Source organism: Petaurus breviceps, unplaced genomic scaffold (assembly GCF_028583685.1).
Source record: "Petaurus breviceps papuanus isolate PSGF00001 unplaced genomic scaffold, PetGlider_PUasm1.0 90451, whole genome shotgun sequence".
Classification (NCBI taxonomy): Eukaryota; Metazoa; Chordata; class Mammalia; order Diprotodontia; family Petauridae; genus Petaurus; species Petaurus breviceps.
Window position 1 is genome coordinate 1,150,863 of NW_027187258.1, and position 24,948 is coordinate 1,175,810.

Below are 24,948 nucleotides of genomic sequence, written 5' to 3' on the forward strand. Positions count from 1 at the left end.
TTTATTAAGCCCCTGCTGCATGTGTGTATGGCCCTGGGGATACAAATCAGGTCCTGTTCTCAAGGAGCTCTGTACAAACAAATTCTGGACAGGCTAAATCAGACATGATCTCGAGGGAAGATGTTAAAGGAAGGAAGACTGGGAAAGGCTTCTTGCCAAAGATGAGGCTTTAGCTGAGACTTGAAGGAAGCCAGGAGATGGAGATGAGGAGGACAAATGCCTGGAGGCAGGAGATGGATGTAATGTTTTATGCTTTGGGGAGTCCACAATCCCCAGCTGAGTTTGCAGAGTACCTGGGAGAGGGGAAAGTGTAGGAAGCCAAAGGGAGGAGGTTATGTTGGATCCTGGAGGTGATAGGAAGCCACTGTGATTTAATGAATGGGGAAAAAGGGTGACATGGTTGGACCTGCACTTCAGAAAGATCAGTTCAACATTTCAGAGGATGCCGTGTGGAGTGGGGGACAGAGTTAGCAGCTGTTATGGTTTAGGGCCTGCACTGTGAGCAATATATGAGAAATGTTACCACGGTGGCAATGACAGGACTTGGCGGGTGAAAGAGAGCCAAGAGTCCAGGATGGGAGCCAAGTTGGGAGCCTGCAGGATGGAGTGGATGGCAGTACTCTTGGCAGTATTGGGGACGTTGGGAAGAAAGGAGGACTTGGGGGAAAGATAATGAATTTCGTTTTGGAAATGTCGAGTTAAAATTTCTGTGGAGCATAGAGTTTGAAAAGATGGTTGGAGATGAGAGACGAGAGGTGGGGAGAGAGATGAGGGCTGGCGAGTAGGTCTGGGAATCATCAGCTTACAGGTGGTCCATGGGAGCTGGGCAGCTCCTCCAGTGAAGCAAAGAGCAGAGAGCACTTACAGGGTGACATGGAGGAAAGTTCAGCAAAGGAGACAGAGAAGGAGTGGTCAGAGAGGGAGGAGGGTGTCTCGTAAACATAGAGACAAGACAGTATAAGGAGAGAGTGACCAACAGTGTCCAAGGCCACAGAGAGGTTAACAAGACTGAGGATTGAGAAAAGGCCATTGGATTTGGCAACTAAGAGACCATGGGTCACTTTGGAGAGAACAGTTTCAGTGGAATGATGAGATTAAAAGCCAAGCGGTAGGGGTGGCTAGGTGGCGCAGTGAATAGAGCACCAGCCCTGGAGTTGGGATGACCTGAGTTCAAAGACGGCCTCAAGCACTTAACACAATAACTAGCTGTGTGACCTTGGGCAAGTCACTTAACCCTAATTGCTCTCCAAAAAGCAAAAAAAAAAAAAAGAGTTATTAAGAGAGTTGGGGGATTGGGGGTGGGAAGCACAGATTATAGGTAGACGGCCCTCAAGAACTCTAACTACAAACTAGAAGAAGGATGTGGAATGAGAGCTAGTGGGGATGGACAGGTCGAGGGAGGGTTATTTGGGATAAGGAGACCTGGGCATGTTTGGAGGCAGCAGAGAAGGAGGTGTTCCTAGCTTCAAAGCCAGCCTTCTAACCACTACTCCACACAGCCTCTCACATCCACCCTCAATCCCCAGATAAAATAGCAAAATATCAAGAAATACAAGTATCTTGTTACAAGTTAGACATCATTCTATTAAAGGGAACTCTGAGCAATCATTGTTGATCCTTCTTTGGGCTTTCCTTGCTTCTCTCAGGAAAGCCTTCACTTTCTCTAACTTAGAGCACTTCCAGGCAGGCCCTCAGGCTACCCAGGGCCTCCTTTGCTTGCAAATTGGGCACTAAATCCCTCCCTTGCCCTGGGCTCATTGGAGAAGCTGAGGGAGAGGCCTGGTGAGTGGCAGCTAACCGCAGGCAACTACAGGAAACCCTTTTTCCTTTGACTTTCTTCTTCCAGGTCACCCTTGTCAAACTTGTTCCCTTCTGCTAATCTTGGGGATGAAATTGTTTCACATCAGCTGGCTGGAAACGAGCCTTTCAGCTTGCTAGCAGGGAGCAGACTCCTGCTTTGGACGTCCGGGTGGGCTCTCAAAGGGAGTTTAGCCCTTTCTTCCTCCTTCCTGACATTAAGCAAACACATTAGAACCAAGGCAGACAGCAACAGGGTGCTAGCCAAGGGCATCAGTGTCAGCAATGTTGGTCCTTGAGGACAGTTCCTCCCTCTGGGAGTGGCCTGACCCCCTCCAAGCAGTCTGCTCTACTTGGCCTGGGCTCTGGGTCCCCACTCAACCTTAAGCTGCCTCTTCCCCTGCCACATTCTTGGCTGCAGTAAGTGGCCTGGGTCAGAATTTGCAGGCTTGTTCCAGGTTGAATGGGGAGTGGGAGGGGGTGGGAGACACAGACAGAGAGACAGAGATGGAGGAAAAAGAGAAGGAGGAGGGGGGGGGGACTTAGAGGAACTGACTCTCTCTTTACCCTCCTCCTTTCCCTCCCTGCCCCCTGGGGACCATGGGAAGGAAGGGGGCCTGGGCAGTGACAATAGGCCAGGGAGCTGACTCAAAGAGCCAGTTCCTGCTCATTTCCTCTCTCTGTGGACATTGGCTTCTCCGTGTGCTCGCTCCTGACATAGGCCCTGTTGGTGGGACAGGGAGTGTCAACAGAAGGAAAACTAAGCAACCAACCCCCTGCCCCAAAGCCACCTACCCATCATTGGCCCAGAAACCTCGGCTGCCCTCTGGGGCTGCCCATGTGGAAGAAGGCCTGCCAAACTGATCCAGCTTCAGGTGGGCTGAGGAGGGGAGCTCAGAGAGAGAGGCCAGGCCAGTGGAGGCACTTGCTGACTCTGTTTTCCTCCCCTCCCCCCACCTCTGGCTCTGTTCATCTGACCGGATATTGTTTTCATGTGGATCTCTGGGCACCAACACCTCTGTGATGGAAAAAGCAGAGTTTTTCACCCCTTCCTGGAGCAGGACAGGTGAGTTCATTAGAGAAGCAGGGAGTGGACTTTGGTGTGTCCAAAGACCCCCAAGATCCCCAGGGCTCCCTGGCAAGGATGAGGTGGAGGGGCTCTTTAGGAGCCCCAGGCACTGGAGAATTGGCTGATGGAGACAGGGAAGAGAAACTCAGATATTTTCAGATTTGTGAGGAGCCGCTACTGGGGGAGCGGGGTGGCTAACTACTTAGAGCTGCTTCCGAAGAAGATTGTGGGGCAATGGAAGGTGGGAGAGGGCTCATATGTCATCTGAGGATCAGTTGGGAAACTGGGGCTAGTTAACCTGCAGGAGAAAAGCCTGTGTTATGGGGGTAGGGTGGTGTAAATACTGTCTGCAGACGCTGCTGGGCTGCCCTGTGCTCCAGGGGCTGACTGGTGTTACTGTGCCTCTAGAGGGCATAATTAGGACAAATGGGGGTGGTTTTCAGGGAGGCAGATTCCAGCTTTAAAGAAGGAAGAAGTTTCTAACTATCAGAGCTGTCCCTGCAGAACAGCCAGCAATGGGCCCGGTGTGAGTGAGCTCCCTAGCCCTGAAATGTTCAGAAGATGCTGTGGGCTAGGGATTCCTTCCCCGACTGGGAAACTGGGCCCTGCAACTCCCATGTACAAGTGTGCGTGGCTTAGCTTGGGGGTCTGAGCAGAAAAGCCGGGCAGCCTTTGTATGGGTGCCCTTCTCTGAGTAGTGAACAGGACCTCCTTTGCCATGACCTTAGAAACATCCAAAGGCAAGGACCGGGAGCTCGGTGCCTGGCCTATTGTGCTGTTGTACTTGGCAGCACCTGTCTCTGACCCCTCCTGGGGGTCAGGAAAGGCTTTGCTCCTTCTCATGTGCTTTGAAGGCCCCCCCCCCCTCATCTTCACTGAGGAGAAGCTCACTCAGTCACTTCCCTGCTTTCTCCTGGTGCTTTTTCTCCATTCTGGCCTCTAAAAAGGTAAGAGCTGGAGTTTCCCATGTTCTGGACAGGGGCTTGGCATCCAAGTCCTTCTCTCTCCTCCCCCCACTGCTGCTACCGGTGTTGATGCCCTGGTGGGCAGCTCCATCTGGAGGCATTGTTAACAGACAGTCTGGAGGAGGGAAGCAGCAGGGACCTTTCCTGCTTCCAGGGCCTCCCTCTCCAGTTCCCCTGGGGATTGTGGGAACATCGAGAACCCTGGCTGTCAGTTAGATAGCAGTTCAGGGCCTCATCTGGCCTGGCAGAGCATCGGAGCCCCACCGTGGCCCTTTGAATCATGCTATTTTCCTTCCATTAGCTCATTTGATGCTGGGAAGCAAGTATTCTTCCCACCTCCATCGTAGAGAAGGAAACCATGCCTCAGAGCAGCCAGGTGACTTTCCGGGGATTACACAGCCAAAAAGTTCAGCTTAGCTAAAAACAAAACACAAACCTTCCACCATTTCCCAGGTTCGAGGTCAGAAGGGTGGAACCAAAGCTGTGGCCCATTCAGCATGTGGTCCAGCCTTTGGGAGAGCATTTGGACCTGCAATGGAAGAGAAATTCCTTGGGAGAAGCAAGCTCACAAAAGGCTAAAATTGAAGGCAGGGGGAGGGGAAGGCTGTGGCTTCTTTCCAATCTCCCATACCCCTTCTTTCTCAGGATTATGGCCCCAAACGCATGGCTGAGGACTTCCTCCCCCAGGTGCCCCAGAAATCTGTGGGCAGAATCAAAGGCCTTTCAAAGTCTCTCCTACGGGCTCTGTCAGTTTCTGCCTCATCCTCAAGTTCCCTTAAAATCCAGCTTCTCGCCAGCATTTCCTTTGGACCAGCTGGAGCCCTGAGTCTGGCACTGATAGGCTAACAGACTGCTGGATAGCCTTTGTACCAGGCTGCTGTGAAAGAAGTATCCAGCTGTTTCCAGCTGCAGCTACCCTGTCTGCTCTTGCATTCAGTATTGAAACAAAAAAGACCTTGGCCAAAATGGCTTCTATATCTGTGTCTCTGTCTCCATCTCTCTGTGTCTCTCTCCATCTCTGGGTCTCCACTACAACTGGCATTGGCCTCAGCAGTTAGCAAGCTCATCCTTATTGCTTTTGGTCTGGCAACAAATACTCCCAAAACTATGAATCTCTTAGATTCTTTATGTAGAGACTCAAGCAAGCCAAGATTACATGGACGTGAGAATGGAAAGGCCTCACCCCAGACCACTTCAAGTGGACATGATGGTATGTGGGAAAGTCAGTATATGAAGTACCTTTGATCAAAACAAGAACTAGGCAAAGAAGATGGGGCTTTGTCCCAGGAGGCTGAAAATTCGAAGTTTCTGGTAATATTTGTATTCCTTCAGTGAGTACAAATAACTGAATTCAGCATCAGGTTGGTAAAGATGGTTATTTAAAAGAGGGAGCTAGCTTACTATGTACTTCCCTCCCCCCTCCCCCCAGCCAGATACCAAGGAAGCTCCACCCCAGCCAGGACCCACCCTGCTCCCTACTTGTCTCCCTCTCTCCTTCCACACCTAGATTTGTCTTAAAACATCGATTTGAGGAGTACTCTGGGTGCCATGATAACCAATTAGGGTTCTGTCCATTTGGCCACACCATTTTATGTGGCAAAATCTTAACATTGGCCTTAAATCATGATGCCCCAGGACATCAGCGTTTTCTTAGTGATAGACTGTATATGACATCTACTAGATGCCTTATACCCTAGCAGTAAGTTCTGGAGCTGTATGGATTTAGAGGTCATCAGATCCAAACCCCTCTTCTAGAAGAAAAGGAGAGAAAGGCCCAGAGAAGGTAGCTAGTAACCTGAGCCAAGACTGAAGCTGGGTCCTCTGACTCCTAAATGACGCCCCAGCCTTGGCACTCCCTGTTGCCGACTGGATCAAGCAAGAACTCCCTTGTGTGATTTTCCATCTGGAGCTGCCTCCCTTGACAGCTTTCTCTTGTGCCACACTCCTCTCTCTGTTGGGTATTTCAAGGCCTCTCCACGCCGGCCCCCTCCTGTCTTTGCAGCCTTCATGCCAAGCCAGTCTTCTGATTGCCATGTTGAGTGACTTTCTTCTTGCTCTGGCAGTGCCCCTGGCCCAGACAGGCTCCCTCCTTGCCTTCCCCTCAAATGCCAGCTTCTGCACACAGCTGGTCTCCATGTGTGTTTTTGCACATTGTCTCCCCCTCCAGGGCGGAGGTTGTTTGGCTTTTGTCCTCATATCCCCAGCAGCCAGCACAGGGTTGAGTATATAGTAGGTGCCTAATAAATACTTGTTGAGGAGTGTTTCTTGATTGCTCTCATCATCGCCTCCTCTGCATTCTCACCTCTGCCTCTTTCTTTGTGCTGATCTGGAATGGTCCAGAACTTAGCAACCTAGGGGGAAAATCATTTAAAAAAAAAACCCATTCACTTGTTGGAGAATCAAACCACTGAGGCACCAGGGTTCCTCCCTGTGTGCAGTGAGTTTGCAAAGCTGATGAATAATATCCTCTTGTGGACAGAACTCGGAGTCAGAGTTTTGGCCCTGACACTTTACCAGCTGTGTGACTGGAAATAAGCAACATTTTATCTCAGTGAGCCTCAGTCTCTTCGTTTGTGGAATGGGAAAGATAATCATAGCTGCACTGCCCACATAGGGGTCTGGAAGGGGATTTTGAGCTTATGAACGGGGAAACTGAGGCACAGAGAGGACAAAAGGACTCGGCTAGAGGCAAATGGTGTAATAATTGTGAGCCACTCTTTATGTAGTCGAGAATTCCTTGTTTCTGAGAGTGATGCAATTCTGACAGTCTGAAGGATGAGATCAAATATGCTCCCAGTTGCTGTCTACCAGTGGGGAGGGGGGCAGTAAAAGCAAAGAATTTCTTTGCAAAATGGAGTCTCCTTCTGGGTCCCCAGATGGGCAACATTGGGCTAATGGAGCTCTCTGTGCTAATTTTCCTCAAACCAGAAGCCATGTGGTAGAGTATAGAGAAAACTCAGGAAACTCGGCTCTTCCAAAAACATTAACTCTCTGTGTGACCTCAGTTAAATTCATTCTCTCTATGCCTCAGTTTCCTCTTCTGCCAAATGAAGGGCTTGAACTAGCTGGCCTTTCTTCAGAGTGCCTTCCAGCATTACCATTTGGTGCACCTATGACCTTTCCTTCCTTCCTTCTTTTCTGTTTTCTGTCTATATTTTTAGTGAAATAGTGGTCTCTATATAGTACCTAACTCCCAGGGTTCTTGTGAAGATCAAATAAAATATCATTTGTAAAGAGCTTTGCAAACCCCAAAGCACTATATAAATGCTAGTTATTATGATCAAATTAGGGGCAGCTGGGTTGCCCAATGGATAGAGCACCAGTTCTGGAGACAGGAAGACTCATCTTCCTGAATTCAAATCTGACCTCCAACACTTCCCAGCTGTGTGACTCTGCAAGTCACTTCACCCCGTCTACCTCAGTTTCCTCATCTGTAAAATGAGCTGGAGAAGGAAATGGCAAACGATTCCAGGATTTTTTCCAAGAAAACCCCACCTGGGGCCATGGAGAGTCAGACATGACTGAAATGGCTGAACAACAACATTTATTAAACACCTACTGTAGTCTATGGCTCTTCCTTTCCAGCTCAGGTGCCATCTCTTCCATGAAGCCTTCTCTAATTTTCCCCAGCCTAGTAATCCCTCCTATAGTCAGTGGTCTAGAACAGTGGTTCTCAAACTTTTCCACAGTGGTAGAACCCTTCAGTTTAAACAAATCTTTGCTGTTAACCCTTGCTGCAAAATCCCCAAAAGTAATTTGTATGCCTGTTTTTTTAAATGCTTTATTAACTTCTGATTTACATCATTCGTTTCCGCCAGATTTTGAGTTACAAATTTTCTCCCCGTTTTCCCCCACTCATCCCCCCAAAACAGCAGTCCCACAGGATATCCCCACCTCCAATCTGCTCTCTCCCATATTTTCTCCCATACCCGTTTCAACTTTTCCAGTGGATCTCTATGCCTCAGTGCCTGTATATCTTTTTTTTTCTTAATAACATGTAAGATGGTATTAATAATAGTATATATACACACACATATATATATACATATATTTGAATACATGATTTTAAAACTTTCAATTCCAGATTCATTCCCTTCCCCCCCTGCCACCCACCCCCACTGGGGAGACAAGCAGTTCAGTATAGGTTGTATATGTGCAGCTAATGCAAAACAATAACATAGTAGATGTATTGTAAAAGACTGGCTATATTTCCCTGCCTCCTATCCCACCTCCCACTTGTTCTATTCTTGACTTTGATCCTGTCCCTTTTCAAAAGTGGGTGCTTCCAACTTCCCTCCCCCCCCAGCCTGCCCTCCCTTCCATCATCCCCCCTCACATCCCCTTCCCCCCCTATTCTCCTGGAGGGTGAGATCCCCTATTTAGTGTGTATTTCCCTCCCTCCTCAAGCCAGATTCAATAGGAATAAGGTTGACCCATTCCCTTTTGCCTTCCTATTCTTCCCCTCCATTGTAACCATTTTCCCTTGCCTCTTCTGTATGAGATAGTTGCCCCACTCTGTCTCTCCCCATCTCCTCTCATTATATTTCTCTCACCTTTTAATTTCACCTTTTAAGTATCATCCCTTCCTGTTAAATTGGTCCCGTGCCCTCTATCTATGTATACCTGTAAACGTATATACACACATTCACATATGTATTCATATGCCCACATACCCTCACATAAAGACATATATATATTTCTAATCCCTTCAACTACTGAGAAAAGTTTCATAAGTTACAATTATTGTTTTTCCATGTAGGAATGTTAATAGTTCAACTTTGGCCAGGTGGCTCAGCAAGCAAGAGCACCGGCCCCAGTGCCGGGACGACCCAGATCAAATCCAGGCCCAGACACTCAGCACCACACCCAGAAACAACAACTGGCCGTGTAACCCCAAGCAAGCCACTCAACCCCGATTGCTTTAAAAAAAATAGTTCAACTTTGATAAGTTCCTTATGATTTCTTTTCCCTGTTTACCTTCTCATGCTTCTCTTGCTTCTTGTATCTGAATGTCAAATTTTCTATTCAACTCTGGTTTTTTCAGCAAAAATGCTTGAAAGTCCTGTATTCCACTGAATGACCATATTTTCCCCTGAAACATGATACTCAGTTTTGCTGGGTAGGTGACTCTTGGTTTTAATCCCAGCTCCCTTGACCTCTGGAATATCACATTCCAGGCCCTTCGATCCCTCAGCGTAGAAGCTGCCAGATCCTGGGTTATCCTGATTGTGTTTCCACAATATTCAAATTGTTTCTTCCTGGCTGCTTGTAATATTCTCTCCTTAATCTGGGAATTCTGGAACCTGGCTATAATATTCCTAGGAGTTTTCTTTTTGGGATCTTTTTCAGGAGGTGATCGGTGGATTCTTTCAACCTCTATTTTGCCCTCTCGTTCTAAATCATCAGGGCAGTTTTCTTCGAGAACTTCCTGGAGGATGCTTTCCAGGCTCTTACTTTGGTCATGGCTCTCAGGCAGTCCAATAATTTTTAAATTATCTCTCCTGGATCTATTTTCCAGGTCAGTGGTTTTTCCCATGAGATATTTCACCTTGCCTTCTATTCTTTCATTTGTTTGGATCTGTTTAACAGCATCTTGATTTCTCATAAAGTCATTAGCTTCCATTTGCTCCAATCTAATTCTGAAGCAATGATTCTCCTCAGTGAGCTTTTGAGATTCTTTTTCCATCTGGCAAATTCGACTTTTTAAGGCATTCTTCTCCTCATTGCCTTTCTGAGCCTCCTTTGCCATTTGAGTCAGTCTGTTTTTTAAGGTATTATTTTCTTCAGTCAGGCTGTTGACTCTCATTTCATAATTTTCTTGCATTGTTCTCATTTCTCTTCCCAGTTTTTCCTCCACTTCTCTTATCTGCTTCTTAAGGTCCTCTATTGCCTGTAACCAGCTTGTATTTTCCTTTGAAGCTTTTGGTGCAGGAGTTCTGACTTCACTGATTTCCTCCTGTTCCATGCCTTGCTCCTTCTTATCCCCAAAATAGGAGTGTGATGTTGGAATCTTCTGTCTGCTTTGTTTCCTTTGCCTGCTCATTTTGCCACTCAATGATTTGACTTTTGGGCTTTTTGCCACAGTAGGACTCTGCCACCAGACAGGGGAGTTTTCGTCCCAAACGCTGGGGTTTTCTCAGCTGCCGGAGGTATTAGATGGGTGCCCTCTCTGAGGTCTCCACACGCTCTGGCAAGCTGGACGCACACCCCAGGACCTCCACCCTAGACTGCAATCCACATCCAAGCAGGTTAAAGCAAGAGCGATGACCCCTCAGACTGGTGCTTGGTCCCCCTACACTCTGCAGGCCAGGAGCTGAAGCCGCCAGGTGGCGCTGGCAGGCTGTGCCAGTGTCTCAGCGGTTTCTCGCCCCAGGGGTAAAAGCCACGCACTCCCACTTACTGGGTCCCAAAGTCCAGACTGCACTGGCCTCTCACCTTGTCCTTCGCATCTATATATTGATAAATCTGGAAACGGCCACAGCTGCTGCTGATCTGGAGTCCCTCTGGCTGGCGGCTGGTCAGGCCGGCCCTGGGGCTAAAGCCTGGGCGTGGGGCTGGGCTCGGCTCCCAGAGCGCTGCGCTGGCCGATTCCTGCCGGCCTGCCGGGCTGTCGTCAGCGGGAGGTCAGCTTCTCTGTGTCATTTTGTGGGTTCTGCAGCTCCTTTTTTCATGGATTGGGGAGGGTGGGAGCCGGAGCCGCGGGAGGTCCTGCTTCTCATTTGTATGCCTGTTAACAAACATGAGGTTAATTTTTAAAAAACCAAACTTGGCGTGTGTCAGGGTCCCTTGCAGCAGTTTGGGAAATGCTGGTTTAGAGGAAGCCTCCCCCAGAGAACTCCTGGGAATGTTCATCCTATCAAAGACCTTTAGAGGGGAAGAACTCACCAATTTCACTTTGGAATAGCTTTGAGCCAAAATCTGCCTGTGTGACACAATTTCATGTAAGTTTTAGATCCTGAACTAAATTGTCAACTCTTTGGGGGTGGGCACTGCCCATCTTCCAGAACACTTAGCACAGAATGCTCGATAAATAGCTGCTTTGGGCAGCTTGGTTGATTGACCTTGCTGGTTCCCATGTTGCCTGTAACAACAGAAGAGGACTTCTTATTTTCCTGAACAGATCAGCATTCTTTCATCCCTTCATTTATTCATCCATTTGTTCATTCATTTGGGGAACTTGGAATTAGGGCCTTACTCCTTTCTAATCTTCTCTACAGGGCAGTCCATTTCATAGCTGGGACAAGTCTGGGATTCTTTTTTTTCCCTCAATTATTTTACAATTTGTTGCTATTTAGATTAACCATCCAATTAGAGCTTATTGTGGTACATGACATGAATTATGGCTCCCGACCCATTTCTTGCCATCTAGCCATCCAATATTCCCTGGGGTGTTTTAATGAAGTCAGATAATCATTTCATTTTCATTGTTGCTCAGATACTGACTTTTTACATAAAAGGGCTTCTCCTTCTACGTTTTCTATTCTGTTCCATTGATCTCTGTCACTATTCCTTCTCAAGTACAGGACAGTGTACTTGTGTTTATAATGATGATTTAATATTCATTTGGAAACCTAGCAGTGCTTAGTCATCTCTTCCTGGTTTCCTGGTTTTCTTTTTATAATGATTAATATTTTACTGGTCAACTTTTCCATGCAAATTTGGATTGGCATCTCGTTAAATCTATCATTATCATTAAATGAAAATTGTCCTCTAAGTAAATGAGTTTGGGAATTACTGACCTTTTGATTATATTTACTTAACTCAGCTATCTGTAAACGTTATTTTGAGGTAATCTTGAAGGAGGCCTTAGGAGGTTAGTGCCCAAATATTTGTTGGATTCTTTTCATTAGAGTAAGAGAATCGATTTTGAAGGGGGAGACTCCGTAAAGGTCATCTAGTCCACCTCCAGGAAGTTTTAGATGAAAAACTGACACTCCAGAGGCCACAGTCAATCAGAGAGGAATCTGAACCCAGCTCCTCTGACTCCCAATGCTGAACTCTTTCCCCTGTGCTGCCCTGCTTTTCCTAAGGGGAATTTCTTCTTTTCTTAGTGTCCTTTTATTCTTGAGATGAGAAGGATTATTGACACATCTTATGACCTTTACCAAAGCATGATACCTTTGTTTATTTTTCTGTTAACTCTCTTGAGCGGTGAGAGTGGATGTGCCTGTTTTTCTGAGCTGCTTTCAATCACAACGTTTCTCTGTTCTAACATTAACTCGTGGTTTTCTTTTTCATCATATCAGGGAAGGCCCCTTCTAATAGTTTAATGTCTGTTTCTGAGCATAAATGAATGCCTTATTTTTCAAAGGCTTTCTCTGCACCCAAAGATACGATCATGCTGCCTCATTTTTCTGTCATTGCCATGATTGATGATATTGATTATTTTCCTGGAATTCTACCATCCTTGCATTTCGGTTCCAATGCCTGCTTGGTCTTGAAGGATGATTTGAGGCTTTATTGCTGGATTCTGTTGGCAAATTATTGCATCTGATGTTTGCTAACTGTATTGGCAGTGCCACAGTAAACGTGTGGAGTTTGGGAGTTTGTTTTTCCTCAGCTTTGGCTTACATGGTTTTTGTCATTTACGTGGTTTTGGGAACTGGGCAGGCTTTTTTAGGGGGCGGAGGTGAGGCAATTGGGGTTAAGGGACTTGCCCAGGGTCACACAGCTAGTAAGTGTCAAGTGGCTGAGGCCATATTTGAACTCAAGTCCTGTGGTGCTCTCTTCAGGGCATCACCCAGCTGCCCCAGGTACTTTCAAAGCTCAGTAGGATTCACTTGGGCAACAGACTGCCTTTGCAGGACAGCTCCTGAACCACCCGTCTGCTTTTGCCTTCTGAGTTGTCTCATAGCTCGTCTCCTTCCCGTTTTCTCAGTTTGTGTATTTTATCCTTTTGTAGAGATAATCACCTGTTTCTTTTAGCATCTCAAATTTTTTAGCAAAGAGTTGTGCGTGCTCATCTGGGATTGGCTGTAGGATTTCTTTGGCTCATTTCTAATTTTAATGATTGAAGATTCCTTGCTTCTGTTTAAAATTAGATTTTGCTGATGGTTTAATAATTTTACGAACCTGTGAAAAGAACCCAGATCTTGAATTTATTTATCACTGCATGGTCTTCAGGACAATTGAAAAGCACAAAGGATCATGGTCTGGTTTTATTTGCAAGTTATTTCAAGGCAAGGACTGTTTTGTATTATGAGCAATCTGACCAGAGGCAGGAGATCCCAGGGGGAGATGTAGAAGGGAAATGGGAAAGGCAGGCTGGGGCAACTTGCAGAGAACCTTGGACCCCATACTCGGAAGTTTAGAATTTATCCTGGAGTTTATCCTGGAGGAGTTTCTGAGGGTCAGGAGCAGAAGAGTGACAGAGTCATAGATTTGTTTTTAGGAAAATTCCTCTGAAGTTGAGAGGTTGAAGGAGAGAGTGAAAGAGACTTAGGAAGGCCCAATTTGGGTCTGGACTCTAGAACATATTTGTTGTGTGACCTCGGCCAAGTCCCTTAACCTTCCAGTGCCCATAGGCAGCTAAGATCCTAAATTTTTAAGTATAGATAAGTTGCCCCGTCTGGCATCCATAGAGGTAGTTTCTACACTGGGAGGTCTCCATGCCCATGAAATCATCGCTCTGAACAACAATAACAAAGATAGACTAGGGTTGGTTAATATTTAGGGTGAGTACAAATAGCTGTAACTGAGAGGTGAGTGTGGCACAGGAAAGAGAACATGAGATCTGGGTTTGAATGATGGGACCATAGATTTAGAGCTGGAAGGGGCCTTGGAGGTCATTATACAGAAGGGGAAACTGAGGCCATTGCCCAGGGTCACAGAGGGAGTAAGCAACAGAGGCCAAGCTTCAGGTCGGGTCTTGGTGCCTCCTGGAATCCCAGCTTCTTGGTCTTATCATCAAATCTCTCTCCCTCCCGTGGCTGTTAGGAAGAAGGCAGTTAGTGGACCTTTGAGCCCTAGGCTCATAACAGAGGCTGGTGCTAAGAAGAGAGGAGGGAAGTGGGCAGGGAGCTCGAAATGAAATCATCCAAGCAGGATGGCCAAGAGTGTGGTCTCAAGGGGCGGGGCATGCTGGGCCTCCTCCTATCCTCATGGCCAGGCCCAGCTGGGCTGTCTTCTGTTGAGGCTTTGAGAGGCCTGCAGGCAACGCCATTATTCCCTCACATTCCTGGGCATAGGAAGCAACATGGTGGTCAGTTGGCCTAACAGTTAAATATTTATGAAAACCTCCTGACGAGGCTGAGCTTTCATTGGCTGGGGTGGGGTGGGGGTAGGGGTGGCAGGAGGAGCCACAGGCTTAAAAAGGTTTGGGACTGAAGCCGACTGGGAGTTTAGTGGCGCTGACCTCCTTTGCCACACTAGCTAGGGTCATACCACTTCAGCAGTCCCTGAGCCCTCTGGGTGTGAACTGTCTTCCAGATTTCAGCTTTTGGATCCTTGAGCCATTCTCCAAAGATCATCTTGTCATCTAGTTCCTAGTCCTTATCTCAGTTACTATCTTTCTCCCTATTAGTCTATAAGCTCCTTGAGGGCAGGAACCTGATTGGACCTAAGCTTTTTCTTTCCCCCAGTCTGGATGCCTAACAATTATTTGATTGGCTCATATAGTGTCAATAGGCTTTGTTCTAGCTTTGAGAGCTTCCTGTTCTAGTGGGTAGAGGCCCCCAGGGCCTAGTTCAGGGCCTGGCACAGGGGAGGCTTCTGGAATTGAATTGACACATTCTGTGGGCAGTGGTACATCTGGCCATCCATCTGTCATCCCTTGCCCTTGCCACGTGATCAGTCCATTTCTTTTTCTGGCCATCCTTAATGTTTTAAGTTCTAGAGCCAGAAGGGTCCTCACTGGTCATCTAGTCCAAGCTCTTCATTTTACAGGTGAACAGATTGAGACCCAGAGAGGGGAAGTGGCTTATCCCAGCCGACACAGCTGGTAAGTGGCAGAGTCAAGATTTGAACCCAAGTACTCTGACCACAGTGTCTTTTCTACTAATTCTCAAATGCAAGTCTTCATTGGTAGCATTGCCCCTGGAACCACCTAGAGTTTGGGCTCTTCTGAACTCTTGGTCTTCTCTAGTCTGCAACCATCCCCCCTCCCTGGGAGAAGGAATGCTGGTGGCCAAGTCCTTGGGTCTTCGAGGCGTTGAGCTGATTACCCATGACAGTCCCTGTATGGAACACTCCCTCCCAGTTCTGTGCCTGGAATGCTCTCCTTCCTTCCTCACCTCTGCCTGTTGGAATCCTTAATTTCCTTCCAGAATCAGCTCAGGCCCTTCTTGATTTCCCATATTGCCTTGGCCAGTGCTCACTGAGTTACTTTGCCAATTGGCTTTTTCCCTTCCTCCTTTCATTTTAATTCTTTGTTACAAGACACAACTTGCTGGACAGGGAATTGGGAAGGAATATATTCAGAAATGAAGAGGATGTAAGAAAAATACCAGTAACTGTGCCTCTTTATTTTAAAGTGCTGCCTAATTCCTCAAATGCAAGCCAGCCCAATCTTTTCCACTTGGATTTCAAGCCCAATTCATTGTCTATCCTCACTGTTCATCTGATATGTGTTTGCTGATGGATTAACTCAGTGGCTTTCCTTTCCACCATGCCATAATGTGGGCCATATTCATTGTTCATCCACTTTGAGGGGCAATGAGTCTTACTGAGAAGGATTTGTAGTGTACTGCAGTCTGATAGCATCATAGACTCTTGTAGAATTTCAGAGCTGGAAAGGGCCTCAGAGGCCAGCTACTCCAATGCTTATCTAGGATCATAGGGTCATTGATTTGGTGAGAGAAGGGACTTTATAAAGGTGTTTGAGTCCAACCTTCTCATTTTACAGATGAGGAAACTGAAGCACAGAGAAATTAAGGGACTTGTCCAGAGCCACATAGCTAGTAAGCACCTGAGGCAGGATTTGAGTCCAGGATTTGATACAAATCCCACACGCCGTGTGCTGTACCAGGCAGGAACAAGAATTCCCAGGCAAGTGGTCAACCAGGTGATGTGCTTGAAGAGTTATGGTGAGGAAGAACCCACCTCTCCAGACATTCAACACCCCTTTGAAGGTACTCACATTGAGCCTAATGAATTTCTCAGTCCACTAAAACCCCCAGATTTTTTTGAGTGAACAGTGACTTCTCCAAACACCTGCTTTCAAGCATTTGTTTGGGTTCAGCACAAAGTCATTGACAAATAGAAGCATCTGGGTAACTCTGCGCTGCTCACAGAGAAGGGGAAGTCATAATAGGGAACCTGACAGGTGGAGAGGAATTCTGAGAGGGAGGTCATAGTTCAAAGGGTACCCCCAGAGGTGTGCATTTTAGACATGGGCAAAGGTCAGCACCTCCCAACCTCTGATTGGGAATTTCTTCTTGCTTTTTTGCTCAGCTGGGGAATGCAGAAACTAAGCTCACAGCACCACCCAGCTGTGCCTTTGCAGCCTTATGGGACCTTGGGGAAAAGTGTCAGTTTACAGGCCAAATCCAAGGTCACCCAAAGGCATTTTAGATGAGCGTGTTTGGCAGAATGAGCTGCCTCCACCCTCTCTACATGGAAACATCAAATTCAGTCCATCTCTGTTCACCAGATCTACATTAGGCCCCTGCCATGTACCAGGGAGACTGAGATAAAAGTGACTAAGACCCTACCATCAAGGAGGAGAGAGTCCCCTAGAAATTCCCCAGGAGGCTGGGGAACAGCAAGAGGTCCACCTTGCTTGGAATGTAGACTACATTGGGGGAGCTTACTGCTCAGGGCGGAGAGTTGGACTGCACCTTGCTCCCCATCGTCCCTTCCAGGCTCTCCCTCTCCCCCATCACTCAGTAATCTCTCCTCCTTTGGGTCCCCTGCTATACATCTCTACCACCCAATCAGAATCCTGCAGACCTCCAGGTCACCCCCCTTCCTTCCTCAATGAGCTCAGTACATGGCTTACAATCTTTCTTTCCTCCCCAGTTCCTGCCCTCATACTAAGAGCTGTCAACATACCTAGTGACTCTTCTTCAAACACCCTAACCACTGAGCTCCTCAGTCTACTCACCTCCCATGAGCCACTGCTCCACCCTACCTCAGCCACACACAATGATGGGCATACCCTCGATCTTGCCATCACCCACAAATGGGTCACCTCTCTGTTCAAGAATTCTGAAATCCCCTTATTGGTCCATCACCTACTGGCTTTCCATTTCTCCCTCTTCCTTCTCTTATCAAACCCTACTCTGCCTCCACACCTAGCCATCTGATCCCTTGACCCCTCAGTTCTCTCCCAGGCTATCTCACCTATGCTAATCACTTCTCTCCTCCCTCTAGACTATCTCATTTGGTGACCTTCTCAGCTTGCATCGATCTCTATGCTGAGCCCTAACCTCTCTGCTAACCTTTCAGACACCTCAAACTGGATATCTAGTAGACATCCTCAATTTAATCGATCCAAAATGGAACTCATTATCATACCCCCTAAGCCTTCCCTACTCCCTCCCTTCCCTACTGCTGTGGAGAGCAGCACCTTCCTCCAGTCCCTCAGGCTCACACATCCTGGACTCCTTACCTGCCCATATCCAGTATGATGCCAAGACCTGTCAATTTCACCTCTTGAATATGCCCCCTTCTGACCCTGCCACCCCCTTGGTACAGGCCCTCATCATCTCACATTTGGATTATTGCTACTAAGGCCAGTGGGGCTGCCCTCCTGCCCCCTCCCTTTCCCTCTTGGAACCTGCCTGCTAGGCCAGTTGTCCTGGGTATTAGAAAAGGCCAGAGTTGGAAGGGACCCCAGTGATCCTCTGGCCTGTTCTCAGCCCCAGAATGTAGCCCATGGGTGGCCTACCCTTGAACTGATCTTGAAGAAGAGAAACACTTTGTCTTGGCTTCTCCAGGCTTTGGGCCTAGACTGGTCCCTAAGCAGCTGCCTTCCCGCAGCAGAATGTCTGCTTTTGTTCCGGGCTACCACATACGCAAGTCTCTCTCCACATGCCCCCTTCATGTCTTAGACTCATCACCAAGCCTATCTCCTCTCCTCTCTCTTTGCTATGTCCCTTCTTCCTAGGATGGCTAAAGAGTGTCGCTAGCTGCGGGGGGCAGGGGGACGGACGGACTTTTAGCAGCCATTCTAGTTAGCCACTGGTTTTCCCTGGAGCTGTTGGGCTGAGCTGTACTGAAGCAGGAGTGATGCCAAGTTGCTTTTGGAACTCAGTCCTTATCACGAGTGCCTCTTGCCAGTTACCATGCCTTGATTAGGTGACGTGATGGGAAGAGCAGGACCTTATCAGGGCAGCCTTGTTGGGAACAGATGGGGGGGCATTGGCACTGGGGAGGTGGGAACACCATGCTGATAGGCCTCTGTCACATTTGCAGGCATGAGGCTTTGGGACATGTGTTCTGCAGTATCCACGATCCTGGCACACCCAGGTGAAGGCTGAGCCAGTGGATCATGGGCAGAGACTAGGCCTCCCCAGGCTTGGCTCTCAGACGACATAAAGCCCAGGCTACTTCTCACCAGCTTTCTCCCTCCCCTTCTAGTCACCATCAGATGTGTTGCAATTAAGACAGCACCACCTTATCTGAGCAGCAAAGACCTGGACCCTTGGTGTCAAATCAAGTCAAGAAGCATTTATTAAGTGCTTTGTGCCAGGCACTGTGCCAAATACAAGCTTCTGTTCTAGTGGGGGAAGACAGCACATAAAAGGAAGCTGATACCCAGCCTGGGGGTGTGGGAAAGAAAGTCCAGAATGGAGAGTGCACTTTGGGGAGGAACAAAGACATGTTTGGCCTGGGTGCCCTCCAATCAGAGAGAGAAATAGCCCAGGGCTGGGGTGAGCTTTCAGAATATGGAGGTCAAGGAAAGTCCTGGGGATAGAGGAGCACCCAGAGAGGATCCTCTGGCCCTAGGTCCTGTCCATTGGGAGGGGAATCTCCTGTCCGGAATATTATTATGGCGATAATGTTATGATGGTATGAACGTGGCCATTGTCCACATTTCTATGGCAGTCAGGGGCTTCCAGAAGACTTTCCTCAGAGCATGGGTCCAGCTTCAGGCTCAGGAGGATGTGAGCTCAGCTCCTTTTGCCTCTCAGTTTTTCTGTCTGGAAAATCAGTGAATTGGACTTGATGCTCTCATGGCACTTCCAACTAAATGTGTGGTTCAGAATCCTCTGAGGCCTATCAGCACTGCACACATTATTATTGTACCCATTTTTTCGATGAGGGTAACAAGGTTCTGCACGAGAGGGGCCCAGGGTGGGGAATATCGCACTCACTCTTAGACTGCCTTGCTCTTTCTTTGTTACATGGGATGGTTTTCAGGGCAGGGAAGGACAGAGAAGTGGAATCTGAAATAAAGGTGATATAAGACCAAAAGGTGGCAGTAATTTTTTTAAAATAAACCACAAGTACTTGTTTGTCAAATGCCTTTTTTTTTTAAAAAAAGTCACACAGATAACTGTCAGAGCCAACTGCTCACCTGCAGAATGGGGCTAAGAATCCTTGGGCTTCTGGAATGGGAGGAAGGGGCCTGGGGCCATGTTGTACTGGGGATCACACCCTCTCTCTCATTGACTGGCTGGCATGTGAACACCTCAAGGAGGCAAATGATGGCTGCTTGGGCATTCGCTCCTCCATGTCCAAGCTTCCGGGATGTTCACCCGAGAGCCACGGAGGGCACTGGCGAAGCCAAAGACAGGCCTTCCGGGGTCAAACCTTGGGCCTTTTGCAGATATGAGCTGTAACTCAATGACTCAGACGTGGCCGTGAAAGCAAGGAAAGCCACCGGCAGATGGCCTGTCTGGCATTTCACATGATGCACCCGCTGCTGCTGCTCTGATTTCCCATGAGCTCGGGGAATTGATGTCGCCCTTACCAAGGCATTCATTCTGGACTGTGCATTTACGAAGCATGCTAATTAGGTTTTACCAGATCATAGAATTGCAGGGCTTCGAGGAACCTTAGGATAGAGAGGGAAAGAACTGCAAGGGACCTTAGAACATAGAGCATAGAACATCGGAGTCAGGACAGTTCTTAGAACATGGAAAGGACCTTGGTATCGGTGGTCTGGATGAAGTAGGGCTTTTTCTGCTTATTTTGTGTTGTGGACTCTGGGGGCAGCAGTCTGCTGAAGAAGCTTCTGGACCCCTTCTCAGATCAGGGGAAGTGAATGCATACAATAAAATACATAGGATTTCAAATGAAACCAATTCAATTGAAATAGATGATATGGGTTTTGTTTTTTTTTTTACATCCCGGTTCACAGCCCCCTTGATATCTATGCACAAATCCTTGTGGAGCCCAGGTTGAGAATTCCTGATCTAGAGCTTTAGAACATGGAATGCTCCATCCTAGAACACAGACTGTTAAACAGAACATAGATCGTTTCTATCCAACAGGGCTCTCAGAGCTCATCCAGGCCAATCCCCCATTTTACAGCTGCTAAAGACAGGCTGCCTGGCGTGGAAAGGCTGAGCCAAAGACATTTTGTTCAGTCTTTGTGACATATGCAAATTTCTCATTAAAAGGTCACTCTTTCCTTTCAAAAGGTTAAATAGGCAGTACTCTGAAAAACACTTCATTTTAGCTGGTTAGTGCTGGAAGAAAATGCTGCTAACATGTCCTTAAGGACTGGAGAATTTTCTTTTAATCGTGAATTGACTTTGTCTCCAAGCTGGCGATTCTTCAGACTCCCCTGAGAACGGGGAGTGGAGCACTGGGGCTGGGAACGGCTCCGGCTCCCAGGAAATGGCTCCCTCAGAGGCCAGGGAATCCATGATTGGAAATTCGTTACTTTGGCTCTTCTAGAGACTGATTTGACATGCCAATGTATTTAAGAGGAGATCCCTCCACCTTCAAAGTGTTAATAACTAAGAGGAAGGAGAGGAAAGCTAGGGAGCCAGAAGACAAGAGGCTCTGAACAACACTGAGTCCAAAGCTTTTCCAAGCGTCCAAAAGGACCTGCACCATTTCATCAGTGGCAGAAAGTCCTTGAAGGACAACTCCCTGCCTCGGAAAGATGGAGTTATCTCTGATTTAGTGATCAGTCCCATAGAGTTTGCCTGAGGCACTGAGAAATTGACAGTTAGCCTGTGTCAAGAAGCAAGATTTGAACCCAGGTTTTCCTCACTGAGTACAGCAACCCCCTATTTTTGATTGTGCTTCTGCTTATATCTAGAACTAGTCCCTTTTCTCATTTGAGTCCCACAGAAGCCCCATGAGAATATAAGCACAGTGGGGAAACTGAGGCACTTGGAGGGCTTGAATCATAGCTCTCTGCCACTTACATTCTGTGTGACTTTCTTCTCCTCTCTGGGTTACAGTTTCCTCATCTGCAAAATGAGGGTGTTGGACATAGTCATCTCCAAGGCCCTTTCCAGCATGAAGAGGATGAGGGACTTGGCCTCATCTTCCCTATAAGTTCCTTGTCCTACTGGCCCACCCTGTCATGATGCAACTTGGTCATCAACTCTCAGTGCATCGGATTCTTGCCCTTTCTCAAGCTGAAGCCATTCTCTGTTTGAGGACTGAATGAGACCTCTTGGGCTTTCTTTCTTCCCCCATATTCCCATATAGCCCATGGCAAACAAGTCGGATGGATAGAAGCTGCTCCCTTTATTGGCCAGCAACTCCTCGTTGGTGGTGGTTGTGGCAGTTTCCGGAGAGGCCTAGGTGTGGTTTTGATGGACTGAGACCCTCCTGATAGAACCCTGTCAGGCTTTGTGGGGTGTTTTATAAACATGTTTATGTTTGAGCCTCCCAGCAATGATGCAAAACTCGATTTTATGGATGAGGAAAACTCAGATGAGGTCCCTCCCAGCTCTAGGAGTCCAGGAGCCTCTTGGAGGTAGGTGAAGAAAGCCTTAGGGGGAGGGATCAGGTGCCAGGTTAGGGCAAAGTTCCCTGGACACCCCTTTATGCCCTTGACCAGAGGGCATCTTCCTTTGTCCTCAGCACATCTGCTCAAGGCCCATGCCTCCACTTCCCTTTTCAAAGATAGGGTGATATGGCAACTGCTGAGATCTGAGGAAAGCCCTGGGGCCTCCAGGAGGGTGTGGTGGGAGGAACTGGCAGCCCAACCCAGCCCAGCCCTCCCTTAGCAGGGAGATCTTGTCTTGTGGTCACAGTGGGTTCTCCCAGCCAGGCAGAGGAGGACAGAGCACTTCTTCTTAGCCCAGAAGCTGCAATGGTGGCCACAGAAGACAGACCACAATGGTGAGCACTGGAGGCGGGCATGAGGGGACTAGGCTCCAGGGAAGAAAGAGGGAGAGTGTCCAGCAGCAGCAGCAACAGGACACAGAGAAAAGGATGGACTGGGCTGCCTTGGGGGGTAGTGAGTTCCCCATCAGAAGGTGAAGAATGCTGTAGGTTCGAGTTGGACGAGATGGCGCACAGGGTCCCGTGCCCTACTAGACAGTGTTGGGGAAGAGGCAGGCATAGATCGGTACTCTTTAGATGGCACAGCTCCTGAGCTCTCTTAGACCCCCCACAAGGCTGATGTCCCTATTTACAGGTGAGGAGACCTTTAGTAAACCCCTTCACCTCTCTGGACCTCTGTCTCCTCACCTGTAACGTAGGGATATCATCCTTGTGGGGGCGTCTATTGGGAAGATCTAGTGAGATGCAAGCAGGGGGCTTGGTCACCACAAAGCTCTCGATCAGGGTGAGTCCTGCTGCAGTTGGGTGGCTGGGGGCTGAGCAGCCCTGCCTTTGGGCTTGGTTTTGGTATTGGCTTCGGTTTCCATCCCAGCCTCTGGGGCACCAGCCCCGATGAGTGAAACTCAGACAAGCTGGCTGAGTTGTAACTAGGGTGGCAGCAGAAGGGAGGGGTAGCACAAGAGGAGGAGGGACAGGTGAGATTCATGTGACTGAGAAGGTGAGAACAGGCAAGAGGTATCCCTTGTGGGAGATCTTGGAGAAGGAATTCCTATTCAAGTACAGAAGGTACCTAAAGTCCCTGGCAGCTCTGAGATTCTGGAATTCTGTTTTAAAACCAGGCTAGTGCTATGGGCAGTGATGGAAGAAAAGGAGAGGGCTGGTGGCCAGGCAGCCCGGGAAAGAACTGCAGATCAAGCCAGTGTTATGGAGAAATACTGGTAGATGCTCATCCTGTCACACAAGAAACGGGGAGGGCTGCAGACAGAGCCACTTATCAGGGACTCGCTGAGGAGTGGTAATGAACGGCTCCATGTCAGCCTGGAAAACGCTCTGGTCTCGCCCAGGTTTTAGGCATCATTTTTATCAGTGGCTTAGATGAAGGCTCAGAGAGAATACAGATCAGATTTGCAGATAGCATGAAACCATGAAACTGCAACAGACAGCTAAGACATGAGGTGACAGAATTAGCATCCAAAAAAGATGACTTTAAAGACTGGAATGCTGAGTCTTAAAGAGCCATCCCTGCTCCTCCTGCTCCCATAAGTGCCTCCCATGGAATACTGGGCTCCTTGCCATGTGTGTTGCTGCCTCTCATCTCTGTCCGGGGCAGCTAGACAGACCGATGTACAGTTATCCCTTCCACATCGCAGGGGTCAGGGGCATGGCGCCTCTGAGATTTGGAACATCTGTGTAAAACTTTTTGGCCCTCCCTTCGTCCAAGAGAAGAAATCTGAATTTTCTTTTTCTTTTATGGGGTGTTTACAGCACCTTATTGTCAAATTTGGGTTAAGTATTTGGTCATAGGCTCTATGCCATCTGCTGACCTTCTAGTGTCGTCTGTGGCTTCTGCAAAACTCCCTCAAATTCCCATTTAATTTCTTATGCTGAGCCTTGAAACTGCAATGTGGAAAGGCTAACTGTATTCAATGAACCCAGGGTTTCTTCCAGAAAGAGATGCCAAGACCATGGAGAGACTCCAGGCATTTGCCTGGAATTTGCTCTCTCCTCCCCCCTGCCTTCCTTCAAGTCTCAGCTACAGTGCTGCTTCTAGAGGAAGTTTTGCCTCATCTCCCCCAACTTATCCTGTGTAGATCTTGTGGGTACCTAATTATCTGCGTGTTGTCTCCCCTGTTGGACTGTGTGCTTCTTGAGAGCAGAGACTGTACTTTGCACACTGCCTAGCACAGAGTAGGTGCTTGGGAAATGTTTTTTGCCATATTGCTCCTTGTGTAGATTTGAGAGGAAATGGGAGAGCTATGCTCCCTTGGAGACTCCTGCCCTGATGGAAAGAAACATCATCCAGCTAGGCAAAGGAGAGGGAGCCAGTCAAGGGGGGAAGATCGAAAGATGCACAAGAAAGGGACGTGGATGGAGCAAGGTAGGAACACTGGGCCTGAGTTCAAATCCTGCCTCAAATGTTTACTCTGGCCAAGTCACCTTTCTGTTTGCCTCAGTTTCTCCAGCTGGGGATAGCCTCTGCCTCGTAAGGCTGTTGTGACGATCAAGTGAGATATTGCAATAGAAATGCTTATTCCCTTCCCCCCTTCCTCTCTCGAAGACTGGAAGGAAGGAGGGTAATGATGCCGAAAAATTTGTAAGCAAGAGGGAAGCTTCATTTGAAAGAATCCATGGGGATTCTCCTATTTCCCAAAGAGAACTTTACAAGGCTGCTAGGGCTTGGGGTAGAGAGGGTCAAGCAGAGAAGTGCTCTCTCTTCACCCTTCTTCAGTCAGTCACCTTTCTTCTCTGCCCTTCCGGGCCCTTGTCTCACTCACTGTTACCATTTGGAGGAGCTTGCTTCCTTTTAGGACTTCTCCCGGGGCTGGTTGGGCATATACTGGGACTTTCTCAGTACTCATCCAGCAAACATTTTCTTTCTTTATTTTTAAATAATATGCATTGCTGCCTTTGTTTTGACATCACAATTATTTCTGAATATATCAAGCATACACACAACATACCCCCTTGTCAGGAAAAAAAAAATTAGAAAAAGCAAATGATGTAATGAGCCCTGATCTGACAGAGTTTTGCCCCTGTGGTCCCTCAGCTCTCTTCTTGGTCAGGTCCCAGCCTGGAGGAGATCTAGCCCTTCTCCTTAACATTCCTCAGCTCTGGCCTCCCTGGCACCTCCCATGGCCTCAAGGCCAGCCTCCGGGGACCTCGGTTGATTCGCATGTGTTACCAAAGCAAAGTCCCTCACCACACTTAACTACTGAAACCAGGGTGAGAGGAGAGGGGAAATGTACCCTCCTCTCCTTC

General features: G+C 48.0%; 1 protein-coding gene across 2 annotated transcripts in view; it reads left to right on the forward strand.

Moving 5' to 3' along the window:
• The first annotated feature begins 2,055 nt into the window (after nucleotides 1-2,055).
• NHSL2 (NHS like 2) overlaps nucleotides 2,056-24,948 on the forward strand; it is a 65,730-nt gene continuing 42,837 nt past the window's right edge. The window contains exon 1 of one of the 2 annotated variants that reach the window (XM_069062399.1): nucleotides 2,056-2,863. In XM_069062399.1, coding sequence (XP_068918500.1) covers nucleotides 2,821-2,863 — 43 coding nt within the window. In that variant the 5' untranslated portion in view covers nucleotides 2,056-2,820. Of the gene's footprint in view, nucleotides 2,864-21,918; nucleotides 22,027-24,948 lie in introns of those variants that run through there. The other variant, XM_069062400.1, reaches the window with a different exon arrangement.